We start from the raw sequence: 16,247 nt of genomic DNA on the forward strand, positions 1-16,247 counted from the left end.
AGACACGTCCATGTCTGTGTTTCAGCTGCAGGTTGGACAGTTTGTGTAGTTACCCCTGCAGCAAACAAGGCTTCACTGTCTGCTCAAGGACACTTTGACAGAAATGGATGGGCTCAGCCTGTGACCGTGCTGTCACCCGATCATCTCCGTCTTGTTTTGTGTTTCTCTGTGTCAAGCAGTCATTTATTATATAATTGATGAAGTCATTCTCTCCTGATTATAGAGACTTTGGCACTATGTACCCCATCTTTTCACCTACGATCAGGCTCTGTTTTTAGACTTCTTCTTCCTCCTGTCCCGCTGTCCTTATGTTTTCCTCTCTGTCTCCTCTTGCCCGGGTCTCTCTGCCTTTCCTCAGCCCTCACTCCATCTCTCTGTTTGTCTTGTCTCTGTTTTTGCTGTGCTGTACCACTGCCTCTCGTCTGTCTCCGCTGTTGTCCCTGCATGCTCTCCGGTCAGCCTGGGAAACAGCCTGACACTGCAGCAGTTCATCTTTCTCTTTGCTCTCTTTGGCGAAAAAAACAGCCCATCTTTCTCAGGCCATTTGTTTTATTTGGTTGTACTATAAACATATAAAACATAAAACAATGTTAAAAATGATCCATTATAACCAAATATTGGTCATCTAAAAAAATATTGAAATCAGGAAAAAGGATAGTGTTGAAAGTTGTCTTTAGTACACTGTACTGGTGTAAACAGAGGTATTTTTGTGGAAACTAGTTTTTTAAAATGTCAAGGTCATATGGACTAGGACTAGACTCTTATAAATGCAAAAAAACCTGATGTTAGTTTGTTAACCAGTTTTTTGTCATGCCAAACATTTGGCCTGTCCCACATAGTATTACAAGACATGTCAGTTTAGGGCAGGACAATCAATCAAATTTTATGTCCAATTATTATTTTGGCTTCCAGCAATTATGTAAACAAGATAATCAAGATGAAACAATTATTTTGCTATATTCTGTTTCTAACTGGAGGGCAACCTGTCCTCCTGGGGATAGACAAAAAATAATTAGGGGCGATTAAAAAATACAATTTGGGACAGTGGCAGCACATAAGGCACATATTGCAAAAAAACAACAACAACTGTGATTAAAGCATAACATTAATATCTGACAAAGCTATCAATGTAAAATTGCAAGAGAGTACACAATTTGAGATTGCTGACTCATGACACACAGTGAGAAGATGGACTGCTACACTCACTACGTTTACATGGACAGTTTAATTCCACTTGTAATCGGAATGAAAGGCCATTCCGATTAAAAGTGGTCATGTAAATGGTCATTCCGATTGAAAATTAAATCCGATTAAAGGGGGTGGTTTATTCCGTTTGTCATTCCGAATGAAAGAATTTTGTGTGCATGTATACATTCATTCCTCTTTAAGTTCATTCCGGTCTTTCTGCGCATGCTCGTTTCCTTGCCCTTCTGGCGCGATGAGGTATATAGCGCGCATAGCAACGGGCTGAGATAGAGGAGTCGGACTCGTTGCACTCACCGGTTTCCATTCGCCACAGCACGGTCTTCTATCTCCCTTCTTTGACCTTCTACCTCTCTTCTCCTCCTCAACAGACGAAGCATTAGCAGAACAAGGTTGTTGTCTTACTGTTGCTTCAAGAATATAAGCAAAACACGCCCGATAAAGGCACTAAGAACGGCGTCGTCAAGCATCTTGTTATCTGGAGCGAGGACTACAGTGTTTACTTCTGGCAAACGTAAACACGTAACATCCGCTCTGCCCCCTATCCAATCAGAAACCTTCCCTGCCCCAAACCTTGCGCAGACCTGAATAAAGGCGATTGAACTGATCTCCCATGTAAACCCTCATTCGGAATGAATATTTCCAATGTAAACTACCTGGAAAGACTTTAATTCCAAATGATTTCATTCAGATTTATTTCATTCCGAATGAGAAGCCATCATGTAACCGTAGCCAGTGACATCTGAAAGAAGTGTACCTGTAAAATTGGGACGGTGAACATTTACTTTGGGACAGTTTAAATTATATTTCTGGACGGTTTTGTACGGTGGTAATCAAGTTAAGTCAGAGCTCTGGTCTGTTATAAATCCAGTGCAACCCTTTTATTTATAGTGTGGCATGTTCACCCCTCCCTTAAAGCCCAGACTTACCCTCAGCCGGGCTGTTGCATGTTTAGTTCAGTTGAATTATATTTAAAGTTTAAGAAATCCACTTTAGTTCAATAAATGCTTGTTGTTTCCAAAGTTGATGAATAATCATGTTAAATAATTATGATCTCAATATTAAGCCAAATAGTCTAGATTATGATTGCTGACATATTCAAGTAGCCCTACATTACATGCACACATACATATATTCTTATTTTATCATCCTAACTGTACGCAGTTTTGGTTTCGTCCATAGTTATACCCCCTGTTATTTTCCCCTTAAACACAGATTCTCTTAACAGTTTCATTATTAGTATTAGTGTCACTATAAGAAGATGTTCACTCTGAGAGGACAGTTGTAACTTACGATCATCCTGATACTTAAGAGAGTGTTGTATTATGGGTTGTTTGCAGCCTTAATGTTGCTAGGCTAGCAAATTTCTACCTCTCCATCTGCAGTGTGCCCAGAGAAATGAGTCTCAAAATTGTCCAGTAAGCCCAGTACATCTTCCAGGAGTTATCTGCTGGCTCGGACATGGCAGAAATACAGCATCACAGAATGTCACGTCAGATGATGGCAGGCTTTAAAATGTTACCACTCAGAGAAAACAATACCGTGGCCCCTAAACTGACTTCCTGGAGATGTTACCCCATAATCTGAGTCATCATACTATATTCCTGCCAGTGCAGTCAGTAAGTAAGGATTGTAAATTCATGCTTTGATTTTGAAGGCAGAATCACTACAGTTCTGACACGTCTTAGCAGATATCAGAGGAGTATAGTAACTGATGGGGGATCTCCACTGTGGCTGCACACACAAAGAAAAGAACAAAAAAGCAGCTCTGTCTCTTCTGTTTCTATTTAGTCAGCTGGAGTTGCTTTTTTCTTGCCTGCTGACTGGCCTGATGATGTCATCTACTTCCCTCAGCACCACACACACATACACACAAACACATTTAGAAGGGGAGGCTGTTTGTAGAGTTTAATTAAAGAGGAGGGCTGACGGTGAATTATTGTCCCCTCTGTGGACTCGGTCAGAGAGCTGCTTAAAGACACTGTTGATATAACTGGAGAAAGTCTCTAATTAAATATGAGTTTCATTGTAATATTTTTAAGTGTTTTTTTCAGGGTCTCTAAAATTGATCTGTGTGACTTCACATGCACTTTCGGAGTGAATACGAGCCAACTCTATGTATAGTACATGTCATTCTTTTTCTCAGTGGGTGTACAGCACTACACAGCATCTTATCTGGGGTCATTTCAAAGTGTTTTGTGGGAAAAAGCTTGGGGTTTATGAGGCATGTATGTGTGTGTGTCTGTGGCATTTGAGCCACCTGTGCCCTGTGGCTTCCTGCTGTGACGCGAGCTGAAATGGCATCAAGCCTCAGGGGGGAAAAGACGTCTTGCTGCTCACCTCCATGTCTTTCTTTTCCTGCTGCCTTTTTTTTCTATTGACAGGGCTATTCACAGCCTTTCTGTCTTCTTTATAAATCCTCCATCATCCCCTCTCCATCTTTTACCATCTCTCTCTCAGTGTGTACAGGTGGGATATCTATCCATAAGTACTAAAGCTTGACTAACATGTTGAATACCAGGGCCACGACTAGGGTAAAAAGGGTCAGCTAATTTTTCAAGGGGAGTTAAATGAATAGTTCCCCTCCCGAAATGACCATTTGTATATCATTTATGTCCTGTTATGTTAAATATGTGAAGAGAACTTATTGAAAACTTCTTGATAAGTTGAAAGTAAAATTATGTTTTTGTCAGTGGAGTCTGGCTTTGAAGAGAGCATTCAGTAGAAAACTTTAACTTTTAGTTTAGTTCTCCGTTTGAAAGGGCTGTCTGTTTGGGAAATACAATTGGATAAATGATACTTGGATTACACTGCATGAGTTTTGTGAGAGTTTGTATATGGATGTTTTTATATAGGCTAGTTTTACTGCTGTTAAACGTGGTCCCCTATCACTTAAATTTATTACGAACTTTCTCCATTTTTGGATTCTTTGTTCACTGTGTAGGCATATGAGAAAAACAAAGGTTTCATTAAGAATTCAACTAAACACGGATGGTAGACTAATGGATTGAGCCTGAGGGGAGAGTGTTCCTTAAAAGTCTGAAATTGTTTTTTGCAACCCTGGTCACAATATTTACTTGTGCGATTATTTACTCTGTGTCTTATGTATCCTACTTTTATTAAAGTCTGTATTGCTCTCCTGTTTGATCTCCAGCTATCATCTTTATATTGTTTGAGCTACAGACTCAAGTGTTAACAATATTTAGTAGAAAAATCATGATAAAAGGCACAGTTCTCAGTTCTGTAACTGAAATATGCACAAGAGCTGTACAATTGTTTTAGCAAATTGCAATGTCAACTTTTTCTCTAAACCAAGGGTAGGCAAACAAACCATTTCATTTAACATTTCTTCAACTAAAATGTACGTTATACGTCAATGACCTGGCGCCTTTTCCTCTAAATTCTGCCAAACCTCAGTCTAGTCTTGAGCCTCTGAAGCTAGACTATCAATGGATTCTAAATCCATTCCAACCTATTTGTATTTGTATTGGTATTTGTATTTGTATGTATGTTTATAAGGAAAACGTAAAAATAAAGTATTTAAAAAAAAAAAAAGAATCTTGTGGTAAAACATATTTTTGAATGCTCATTTAAACCTCAAATATGTTTTGGATTATTTTTGGTCAAAAATGTCTCTTTTTATTGTCACATTGCAAAAGACTGTGATATTGCACTCGGGGATTTTTTTGAGTTAGTTGAAAGAGAGTATTGGTAGACAACTGCACTTTAACATTTACCTATCATTATTTTTTTTATTGGATTAGTTCAATGTTAAATTTGTTTAATGAAACAATATTGGAAAAAAAATCCTTTTTTTAAATTCAACAGGCATTTGGTTGTATTTTAGCAATACACTGAAAGCAGCAGAAAGGCAGAAGAGTGTTTTTTTTCATTGCAAGTCATTTATTTTTTTCGTGATATTCAGTGTTACTGCGTATTGCACGTTTTCCTCATAGAGCAGCCCTAATACCCATCACATGGGAGGTCCTGTGGTATTAGCATTAGGATGATCAGTCAGATCAGACTCAAACAAATGAGCAGATATAACTGCTAACTGAGCATCTTAAGCAAAGCATGGTAAAACCTTAAATAATACTTTCCTTGGTAAATACTATTTTAAGTGTAGCTAACTTTACAAGTAAGTAGGGTGTTACCACAGCTACACTGATCAGTCACAGTCCTGTCTGTTGGACATTACAAAGCTAAGTTTAAAACTTGGACAGTTGCGAACTTTGGCACAAATCAAGCACTTACACATTTCTAATGGACATGATGATGGATATATCTGATGACTGAGCGCTCTTGCCCTTCCTCCTTCTGTCTCTTCCTTTCCATCCTGTACCCCTCTTCTCCCCTCCTTCCTCCCCCTGTTCCTCCTCTCCTCCCTCGCATCATCTGTGCTGCTAAAAGAGGCAGGAGCTTATTACAGGTGCCTCACGCTGCTCCCTCATTTCCCCTCTCCCTCCTCATCCCTCTCTGTCGTCTTCTCCCTCTAATTGATTGTAATAGCTCTTGATGCGCGCGCAGTGTTTAGACAGCTTTTGACTGTGTGCTTAACCGAAGTGTGACAAACTGCTCTCGTCGTAGACCTTTCATCCGTCACAGCCCGTTTCCCGGGGCGCACGCTGCCTCTCCCTGCTTTTAAAAAGTCATTTTAATAGTTCTGCTCCATTTTAGGACCACACCAGTGATTAATTGTGTATAATCATAAATCATCATCAGCTGATCTTCCATTACTGAAAAACTATATTTTTGGTGTATTCATTATTGCCATGATGCTTGATGATCATTTAAGCAGTAACAGACTGTTTGTGTGTGTAGGTGTGCATGTGTCAGTCAGGGATGTGCTGTGTTGAAGGCTCAGTTGGGCACAGCGTTGGCTGAGAGCGTCAGCGTGCGTGTTAATGTGCTGAACAAAGGCACAAATATGTATCTCTCCTCGAGCCCTTGTTGTTCCCGACCTCGAGAGTTTGGTACAGCCTTCCCTCGCAGCCCTGTCCCCGTCTGTGTGTGTGTGTGTGTGCGTGTGTGTGTGTGTGTGTGTGTGCGTGTGTGTGTGTGTGTGTGTGTGTGTGTGTGTATTTTGTGCCCTACCCTGAAAACACAGCACATTCTGATAGAAATGCACTGCCTTATTGTAGCTGATTTCATGCCTGTCAAGCCAGCTGTCCGATGGGAAAAGAAAAAAAAAGCCCTTTATTTGCAACATGTGTAGTAATTACATCAACCCTTGAATTAGTTTGTAGCCTTCAGGGTGAATCACAAATTGAATTCAAACCCTGGAAAAAGCATGTGTTCAACAAGTTGGTCCTTTGTCAGTGGCAGCTGCATGGGAAGCCGATGAGCGCCATTGTTCAGCAGATTAAAACTGTACTCGGCTATCTAAAAAGATGTGTAATAAAGCCAATGACATGGTTCATTTACATCCCATAGGGTTCAGTGCAAAGGGTCATCAGCATCTTACAGATGTGTTCTCAGATGTAGCACTATGCCTACATTACATTTATGGAACTATAATTGATTATGCAGTAGTTTCCCCATCCTTTATTTACTGTTTTTTAACAGGAAAAGCTGTTGAAGTCTGACATATATGAAGGGTCTCTGCAAAATTCAGAGCGTATGAGTTGTGTGGACAGTGGACACAGTTGTCAACATGGAGGTGGCTTAGCTGGCGGCTAGCAGCTAACAGTGCTAACTCCATAAATGGCGCTAAACAACGGCAATGGCAACACTGTACTGATATCAGCGGTAACTGTTGTATAAGCACAGTCCAAAGTGGCGACAATGAGCTAGCCAGTGGGATACATACATACACTAACATGCTCACTTGGCCGGACCGCCTTACTACACACACAGAGGTAGCGTGACTTCAATCTCTGCTCAAGACACCATCACTCCACTTTATCTCCACATAGCAAATAGTGGTTTGCTGCTATATTAATGCTCTGAACGTGGCATATAGAACCTTTAAATCTCTCCAGTCACAGTGTTTGGTGAAAGTAATTCCTTTTGAGACACCTTGTCCTTGCTGAATATGAGCGGACGAGCTTGCAGCGACAAAATAGGTTTGACTGAACTGTAAGCTATTGGAATGTCCTAACCGGTGTCACAGTGCTGGCATTTTGAGCTGCATTTTTGTTGGACTTGGTCGAACTTTTTCCTGTTATCTGTACGATAGCTCCTCTTTTGACTGCAAAATCCTAAATAAGGTGGCAGCTGGATGGCGGGAGATCGCTAGGGAGCTCAACATTTCCGGAAAATGATCATTGCTAATAACAGCCTACTTGCTGATGGTTTTCTTCTATGTCATCTCTAGTAAAAATCACAATATAAAATGTGTGTTTTCTGTTTAAAGGGTAAACGTAGGAAGATACCAAGTACTCACTCATTTTTTAAGTGGTTACGTCTCTGGTTTGATCTCATGCGCACAGCTGATCGGGACATTGAAATCCAGGACATGTGGTGGACTGGCACCAACTTTTTCTAATGGAAACCCTGTTGTACTTGTGCATAGAACATTTAATCTGTTATGGTTATAATAAAGTTACAGTGTAGTGACAGATGGTTCATAACACAAGTTTGAGCGTATAACACTTCCAATAAGATTGTTTTTTATAGGTTTCAAGGGACGGGGATATGGTTCTTATGGGGCTTATGGAATAGATTTCGTTCACCTCTTCATATTTGTAACTGCAACTTTACATTACTGTTATTTGTTAGAATAAGAAAGGCTTGAAGATTCAGTGAGGTCTGTGTTTAAAGGTGTGGACACATCAAACCGACATCAGAGAACTAGAGGCGATGAAAGCCAACTGCTGCGTCGTCTACGTCGCTTCACGTCGCCCTGTGTCAGTTGCATTTGAACACACTACACGGACTACATCCGACGGCCAAGTGGCACGTACGTTCTGCGCCTGCGTGAGAGAGAGCGTAGTGACAGAGTGCTCCATCCTGACAGCCGAGGTGTTACCTATTTGTGCAGCCGAGCACCGCAGCATCTCCACGGACTATCACATTCAGACGGTCCCGGTGTTTCGTCCGCAGGCTCCACTTCACTCAGCTGCCCGATAAACCCGCTGCGTCTTCCCACTTTAACCTGAATAACAAACCAGGGCTCGGTGCTCCGGTTGGATCCAAACGGAGAGCTGGGGCTAGCTCAGAGACTAGCGGAGGCTAACTGGCTGTGCGTCCTTCCGTTATGCTGCGGCTAACGCTCTGCAAGCCACTCCCAGCTAGCTCCGGCTTTCCGTTTGGATTCAAACAGAGAGCCAGGGCTAGCTGGGAAGCTAGTGGAGGCTAACTGGCTGTGCTTCCCTCCGTCATGCTGCGGCTAATGCTCCACTAGCCTCACAGCTAGCTCCGGTTTGTTATTCAGGTTAAAGTGGGAAGAAGCAGCGGGTCTGTGGGCAGCCGAGTGAAGTGGAGCCTGAGGAGGAAGCACCGGTTAGCCCCGGTTTCACTACAGGGAGATTCACTTGCTACAGGGGCGAGGGAATAAAACCTGAACAGCCAGTCAGAGTGATCTCTTTCACCGACAACCTGCACTGCTGATTCAACATGCTCAATCGGCCGAAAAGCCGCCGACGCCGAAGGGCCAATGGTGTGGGACACACCACAAAAACTAGACCAACAGACGCTCACCGACGGCCCGACTTTGGTCGATGGCCGACCGTCGGCTTGGTGTGTCAGGGTCTTCACTTGACAGGTTAAATATATCTGAAGCCTACTTTCATTAGCACACCTTTTCACAAGTTACTTGCTCACAATACTGGAGGTCAACACTCAGAAATATTAGGTGAGCTTAAGCTTAAATTATTGATATAATATGAAAGAAAGTTGAACTGGAATATTTAAACGCCAGACACCTAGAAAACAAGCTCCTCCCTGTTGGCCTTGTCAAACTCCAAAAACACTTTGTCTACTTGTGACGGTGATGTTGCAGACTGGTGCTTAATTTACCTCACAAATAATGTTTAGCTGAGAGCAGACTGCGGCCACACTCATTGGACAACAGCCAAGCTTCATTGTGACCTTTGGGAACGTTACCAGCGGCATTAACTCTAATTATTTACAGCTGATATGATCTGCCCCTGCCGGTGTTTGCCAGTAGATCGTACATTTTGGAAGTAAAAAAGATTTGTTAGCTTAGAGCAAACCGGCATGTTTTATTGACCTGGAAAGGGTCCAGTATCCAACTATGGAACTAGACCCTCGCATTTCAATCAGAAATCTGCAACCAATACACTCAACGACATAAAAAAAAGTAAACTTTATTTATATAGCACTTTACATACAAACATGGTTAATACAAAGTGCTTTTTCTCCAAGTTCTTTAGATACATGTAAGAAAGACACAAGTGAAAAAGATGGCCATCTCACTCCCAAGGTATGGTAAGAGTTGGCATAGCAACCAATAAAACCCAGTAAGGATTGCAGTATAAATATCAGCTCAGTGGGAAAGCCCAAATGTTTGGCTGAAAACACCTTCTAAATATAGGCACTGCCTCACTATCTAAAGATATCAGATATTCTAACTTTCGATTATGGTTTCACACAGTACAGTAGTGAACATAATGATGACTGGTGTGCATATTGTTGGTAATATTATTGATTTCATTATTGACTCAGTGCAGCTGTATTTCCTGTGCTCTGATGCATGACTTCAGTCTACATGCTGTATGTTTTTATTCCGTACCGCTCGATTGCAGCTAAAAAGAAAAGACAGAAGATGAACTCCAGTACAGATGCACCACATTTAGACAGTCAATGTAGAGTCATGCGGTGAAAAGGAGAATCCCTCCTGTCAGAACTGTGCGTTTGTCAGATGCTGCAAAACACTTCACTAATCCCCGTTCCAGTGCCGCCAAACGCCACTAATTCTGGCTGCTCGTTCCCCCTAACTCTCTTTCTGTTGGAGAGGGTGAGTTGGGTGGGTGTATGGTGAGTGAGAAATAGAGAGAGTGCGAGCGCGTGGAGAGTCGCATAGATAAAAGCAGAGCGAGGAGCTGGGAGGGAGGAAGGGAGGGAGCCGCGGGCAGATGAAAGCGGGAGAGATCAAGTGAGAGACAAAAGGTGTGAGATAGATGTAACAGAGGGAGCCAGGCGAGAGGAAGAAAACACAGAGAGCAACAGAAGAGAAGAAACACCCCCTCCCCCCCTCCCCTACTTGAACCCTCCTGAGCTGAGCTGTGCCGTGCTGCGTGATACCGCCGCGGTGATTTCCCCCCTAACAGCCTCCGCCACGGAGCCCAGAGAGCGCAAGAGTGGGCTGTGCAGGAGCAGGAGCCTGTTGCCTGGATACCCCTGCTGTCGCCGCGGCGGCGAAAAGCCAGGATTGAACCGTGTGTGTGTGTGTGTTTGCTGGCTGGTGCTGCTGCCATGGGAAAACCACAGCTGGCTGACTGTCTGGATGGCTCGCTCGCTTGCTGGCTGACTCGCTGACATCGCACATATGCATAAGGAAGGAATCACCCTGCTACGGGGGCTGTGAGGAGAGGAGGTGGGAGGCTGGGGGTGGGACGGGGGGCACTCAGCTTTGGATGATGAAGAAAGCTGTTTGTTAGAGAGGGAGAGAAACCAGAGATTACCTTGGCTACTGAGTGACAGAGAGGAAGCTCGTGGAGTCAAGACCCTGAGACAGGGGAGAGCTGGTAGGGGAGGAGAGGGGAGAGGACTGGGGCTGGCTGGGTTAGTTCAGCAGGAAGCGGCTGTGTGGAGCCATGCAGATCCAGTCTTCTGGTCCACAGTCCAAAGCCTCCAGCTTCATCCTCAGTCAGAGATGTGTGCTGGCCTCCAAAATGGAAATCCACCGGTACGTACCTGCTGTTTTTCAAGTGGGTTCTTCTTCTGCTGTGTGTCTTTATCAACCTCTGTTGTTATGCTCACTCTACTGCAGGAACCTTGTCGGCATCCGTCTTTATTACTGCTCATTTTTGATCAGTGAGCGGTCAAGGCCCCGTGTCTCATGAATGAGTAGTTTAACTGAAGACAGCAAAGGAGGAATTCTCAAGCCTGTTACTAACTGCAAGGTCGAGCCCCTCACTCTGCCAGTGTGTCACGTTATCACATTTGAAGCACAAACCTGATTACACCTGCTCTGGAGCATGGAGGGTTGATTTTAAACTTTAAAGTAGAGTTGATCCTTTGCTGAAGACAATGTTTAAAGATCGTTATTCCAGGGGCACACTTGGATTTTAATTTACATTAAATACAGAAAGAAAACAAAGTTCTAAAAAGTGACAATACCACCGAAGACTTTGAATCTGTAATAACTAAATACTAGCAGTTCTGTGATTAATTGTCGGAGTGCTTTATTTAAAAACCTGTTTGCTAAATGCATACCCACTGTTGTCCTGCAGAAGCTCTAGTTTAGTGTTTTTGCAGTACTTGTGAGGAACGGCCTGGTCTCCCTAGGGGCTTGGTTGGGATGCAGCTAACAACATAACTTCATCTACATTAGCATCTGTAACATAATGGTAAGGAAAAAGACACTGTTTAATTATTGATGCAGTTTGCTAAAATGTGAGAAAACATCTCTCTTAAGCTTAGTTTGCTGATTGTTATGTTCACAAAGGGGGAGGTATTCCCTTTGCAACAGATATGTTATTGGATCCCTGTTGTCAACATGCATCCCTGATGCATTTAAGTTGGAAAGGACGCAGTAAACTCACCGTCATTGCGTCCAGGGGATGCATCCTATTATTTCCCTGATAATGCTATGTTGTGGATCATAGAAACAGTGGCGTGACTTTTCCACTAGGTGGGGGTATGTGCCATTTTTGTATTTTTGAAACATTAGTATTTTGAAAGTATTTCTCTTGTCACAAATACCACTGAGATTGAAGCATATGTTTTGGGTGATGTGTCTGAACTTTTGTTCTGGTGCTCTGCACAGTTCTGACAGCTGCCCCTCTGCCCACTCTCATCCTCGGCTCTCTGAAGGTCTGTGCACAGCTATTGCTTGGTGACGACAGTGGTGACTGCAGCGCGCCATGTAGGTCCTTGAGGACTGCCAGTAGACAATAGGGTGCCCCAGGTATGAGGTTTTTCGGTAGGCTGAAGCAAAAGTTAGCATCGCACTGGTTCCCACGTCTAAAATCCAAAATCCATTGGATTTTGGATTATTGCACAAAATGGGCTCCATGGCAAACAGACATTTATGGTACAAGTTACAAGTTTTGTTCAGCAACATAATCTTCAAAAATAAACACCACTTTTATGATTGTAGTTGTCGTAGTTTTTGATTGTCGAAGGTGTAAATGCAGTTTCCAGACAGGAAAGGTCATGTGACCATAGCTAACACTAGCTTAACACCACCACCATAACAAGACTGTAAAGCTGTGTTCAGCATGATGATGTTCTGTAGTCTCATTTAGCCACTTGTAAGCAACCGCCTTTTTCAAGACTGTAGAGGCTTCAAAGTTCACAAGTAGGGTATTTACTGATGTATTTTATGTTGTAGAACAAATTGTGAAAGTCTCTTAAGCTTGTGTTCAACTGCAGACCTTATTTCAGACAACTAACCAAAAACCCATTAAAAAACCCATTGACTTTGAGATGAGGGAACCGTAAGCGGGGACATGCTGACTCATTTCCGAATTTTGGGACTCATTCCTGGAGCACTCTATATTCATGAATATGTAGGCTATTACTACAGACAGTCTGTAATCTTATGTTGCAACGTCTGCTGTGACAGTAGATGCTGTAATCACTCATGTTGATGATGACAGGATGATGCTTAACCATCCAGGGGACACACTATATTGATGATTTATCAACATCGATATTAAAAGATGACGTTCAGGAAAGGAAAATGGCTGCTTGTGAGTGTGACTAAAATAAACAAATCCATCTCATTGTGTCTGACTGGCCTTATGGACCAAGAGAACATCCTTCAGCTGGATGAGCTGTCATGGAACCCACCAAGAATCCATGCTGTGTCAGTGTCCTTTAGCTGGTCAGTGAATGTCCCAGCTCCAGGGATGATGGTCTGTACCTGACCTCTGACCTCCCCGTAGCCAGAGACAAAAACACCCGGCAGCATCAGTCATGCATTACAACATGCATCACAGGCGAATATATTTTCTAACAATTGTAAGAGCATTTAGAATATAAGATACAAAATTCAGCAGTGTCACATATTTAGTGTCATTCTAGAGTTTTCTCAGGGTAGAGAGAGAGGGAGGAAAGGAAAGTAAAAGACTGAAAGTAAAACTGATGAGTGGAACAGCCAGTATTGACAGCAGGGTGTTGAGCCACTGAGACATGCTGTGGAGGTGTGGAGTCGCCAAGGCAGACTTAAAAGTGAAACAACAATCCAAAATGCTCAGGAAGTGTCAAGTTCCACCAGTCACCTTGTTTCCCTTTTCATCAAGTCAGTGATTCTGTGATCAGCTTGGTGGATGAGGTGAGCTTAGCTAGTTATTCCGGTCTGTCTGTCTTTCTGCGTAAACAGCATAGTCTTGTGCCCAGACTAGTGTGTGTGTGTGTGTGTGTGTGTGTGTGTGAGAGAGAGTGTGTCAGGCCTTGTAGTGAGAAGTGGTTGATGCCCAACATTGTAAGGTAGAATTTACAGCTCCACAAACACTCCAGAATCTGCAAATGTTCCCAGCCATGCCGGTGTTTACATGGAAACACAAGCAGCCCAAGCTACATTTGAGTCAAGCTCATCTGTGCTTAACATGCTCATTTCTTAATTTAAAAACACAGTGATGAATCAGTGTTTAAATTGAAAGCGCTGCTGTTTGTGTTGGCATGTAAACAATTGGTAAAACACAGTAACACAAATGAAAGAAAACAAAACCTGAGGCCATAGATCAACCAATTCAAGAATCCTGAAAACGGCGTATGCTGAAAACCACAGGTGTTATTGATAGCATTAAGGATGGCTCTGCTGTGTATTGATGTGTCCCAGTAGAGTGCCAGTGAGGCAGCATGCACCGTACCAGGACCCTGAATATGAAGCAGCTAAATGGAATTCGGCAGCACAGTGATGGATTGGTTAGCATTGTTGCCTCACAGCAAGAGGGTTTCTCGTTTGAACCCGGGGTGGGGGAGCCCTTCTGTGTAGAGCCCACATGTTCTCCCCGTGTCAGTGTGAGGTTTCGCCGGGTGCTCCAGTTTCCCCCCACAGTCCAAAGACATGCAGGTTAATTTAACCTGCATGTCCAAAGACATGCAGGTTAAATTGGCCGTAGGTGTGAACATAAGCGTAAGTACTTTGTGGCTATTTGTGTTGTGATGCACTGCTCTGCTCACATTAAACGTATTATATTTATACCACATACATGGATTTATCTGGGGCCCGTAGTCATAAGGAAAATCAACCCCCTTGAAAATACTTTAAAAATACTGAACTGTTTTTAAAGCTCTGTGAAAATGCCACCCAATATTAATCTTTCTTTGTTCTCACAGTCCTGCAAATATTCTCATTTGTACAACAGGTTGCAATCGCGCTGCCAGATGATATGTAGTGCTTGGTTAATGACCATCGGTTGCACACTACTTTTCATGATGCATTTTGGGATACTTTGAGTCCCTTAGAGAGGGTATAATAATTCTCGCTATACATTCAGACAGCACTCAAGAATGGTGAACTCACTATATAGTAGCCCCTTTTACACTGCCAGATTTTCCACGAATGTTGGGCCATTTTGCCGGCAAGTTGCGAGGGTTTGGACATACAGAGCTGGATTGGCAAGTTGATTCGAGGTGCCCAATTTTCCGCCTCATAGTCATATTGGCGGAACCCTTTTAGTTTAAAGCCACGGGAGGAGCTGTTGATGACGCTGCATGTGCGACCCACTGGTGGTGGATACACAGGAAACAGCTGATAGCAGGAATTAGCGAGCAGCTAGTAGCAAGAGGGAAACTGAGATGAGAGTAATCTGAGGAAATGAGGAATGGTGAAGGACGGGCCTACTTACGAGAGAATCGCCGAAGGACTGACTAGCCGTGGCTTCCCTCCCACGTTACTGTTTACGTCACACGCTGAGCTACATGTTTTGTTACTTGCTCATGCCCCCCATTGCCCCGAAAAAGGCGTATTCTGTATAAACAAAAGTAGGTAGGCGGCATTTTGCTGCACTCCCCGATTTTGTTTTTATACTGCCAATGCTGAAAGAAGACTGATTGCGCTTTCCTGCAAATTTGCACAACTCCTGGTTAAAAAGGGCTAGTGACTAGCGAGTGATTGAGGACACAGCCCAACATTTCCCACACAAAGGTTCCCACAAGGGACAAATGTCCCATTCACATGTGAGTTTTTGGCAACTCAACAGAATCTCACAGGTATTTTATGAACTTTTGAAGGCCATTTGGCCTCAATCCACTGTTGTGTTCATGCTGCTGTCGAAACAAGCCCATACAGTTGTTTCTCTGAAGGCTTCATTTGTTGGTTTCCATGGTTATATACAAGGACTGTTGCTCAGTCCAATCCAGACCTGCTCTGTGGTCAATGTGCTCCCTGTCTCTGTGTGAATGGGAACGTGATTGGACTCTTGTAAAATCTGCCAGGCTCCTAGTTAACACACGGGCTGCACTCTGAACCCTGGAAACACCCCCTAATACACTACTGTGTGTGTGTGTGTGTGTGTGGCATCTGGAGTGTGGTGGGGCTCCAGAGCCGTCAAGTGTTACAGTATGTGGATGAGACACTTTCAGACCTGTATGAGTAAGAGTTTGGACGATTTCTTTTAAACTGAGTGTAACTTTTATTTCTCTCCCTCCTCATCCTTCACTCATTTCCCTGGTTCCCTCTCTTCTCTCACTTCGGGGACAGTTGCCAAAGAGTTGCTGCTTAATCATGGTAACTGCCTTTTTACTTGAAATGATGACTTCTTCCTCCTACTGCGTTCTTACCCATAAGTCCGCAGTAAAAGTTGGCCAAACGTGTCTTACACTGATTCTTTGAATTGTTTGTGACCCATCTGACAAAGTGTGCCATTTTATTTAGTGAAAGGTCAGATGAGCTTGTTGAAGGGATTCACACCCCGCTCTCCAGGGAGTGATCGCATTGATGCTGGTTACCATGGCGCTGAAAAGGG

The 16,247-nt window shown here is 43.1% G+C and overlaps 1 protein-coding gene across 7 annotated transcripts in view; it reads left to right on the plus strand.

Moving 5' to 3' along the window:
* The window catches only part of enah (ENAH actin regulator), a 182,047-nt gene that overhangs the window by 55,397 nt on the left and 110,403 nt on the right, over nt 1-16,247 (plus strand). The window contains exon 1 of one of the 7 annotated variants that reach the window (XM_033648455.2): nt 10,756-11,014. The exons of 2 other annotated variants lie outside the window; for them this stretch is intronic. In XM_033648455.2, the coding sequence (XP_033504346.2) occupies nt 10,923-11,014 (92 nt within the window). In that variant the 5' untranslated portion in view covers nt 10,756-10,922. Of the gene's footprint in view, nt 1-10,755; nt 11,015-16,247 lie in introns of those variants that run through there. 4 more of the 7 variants (XM_078174070.1, XM_078174072.1, XM_078174071.1 and 1 more) reach the window with 4 other exon arrangements.

Source organism: Epinephelus lanceolatus, chromosome 13, assembly GCF_041903045.1.
Source record: "Epinephelus lanceolatus isolate andai-2023 chromosome 13, ASM4190304v1, whole genome shotgun sequence".
NCBI lineage: Eukaryota > Metazoa > Chordata > Actinopteri > Perciformes > Serranidae > Epinephelus > Epinephelus lanceolatus.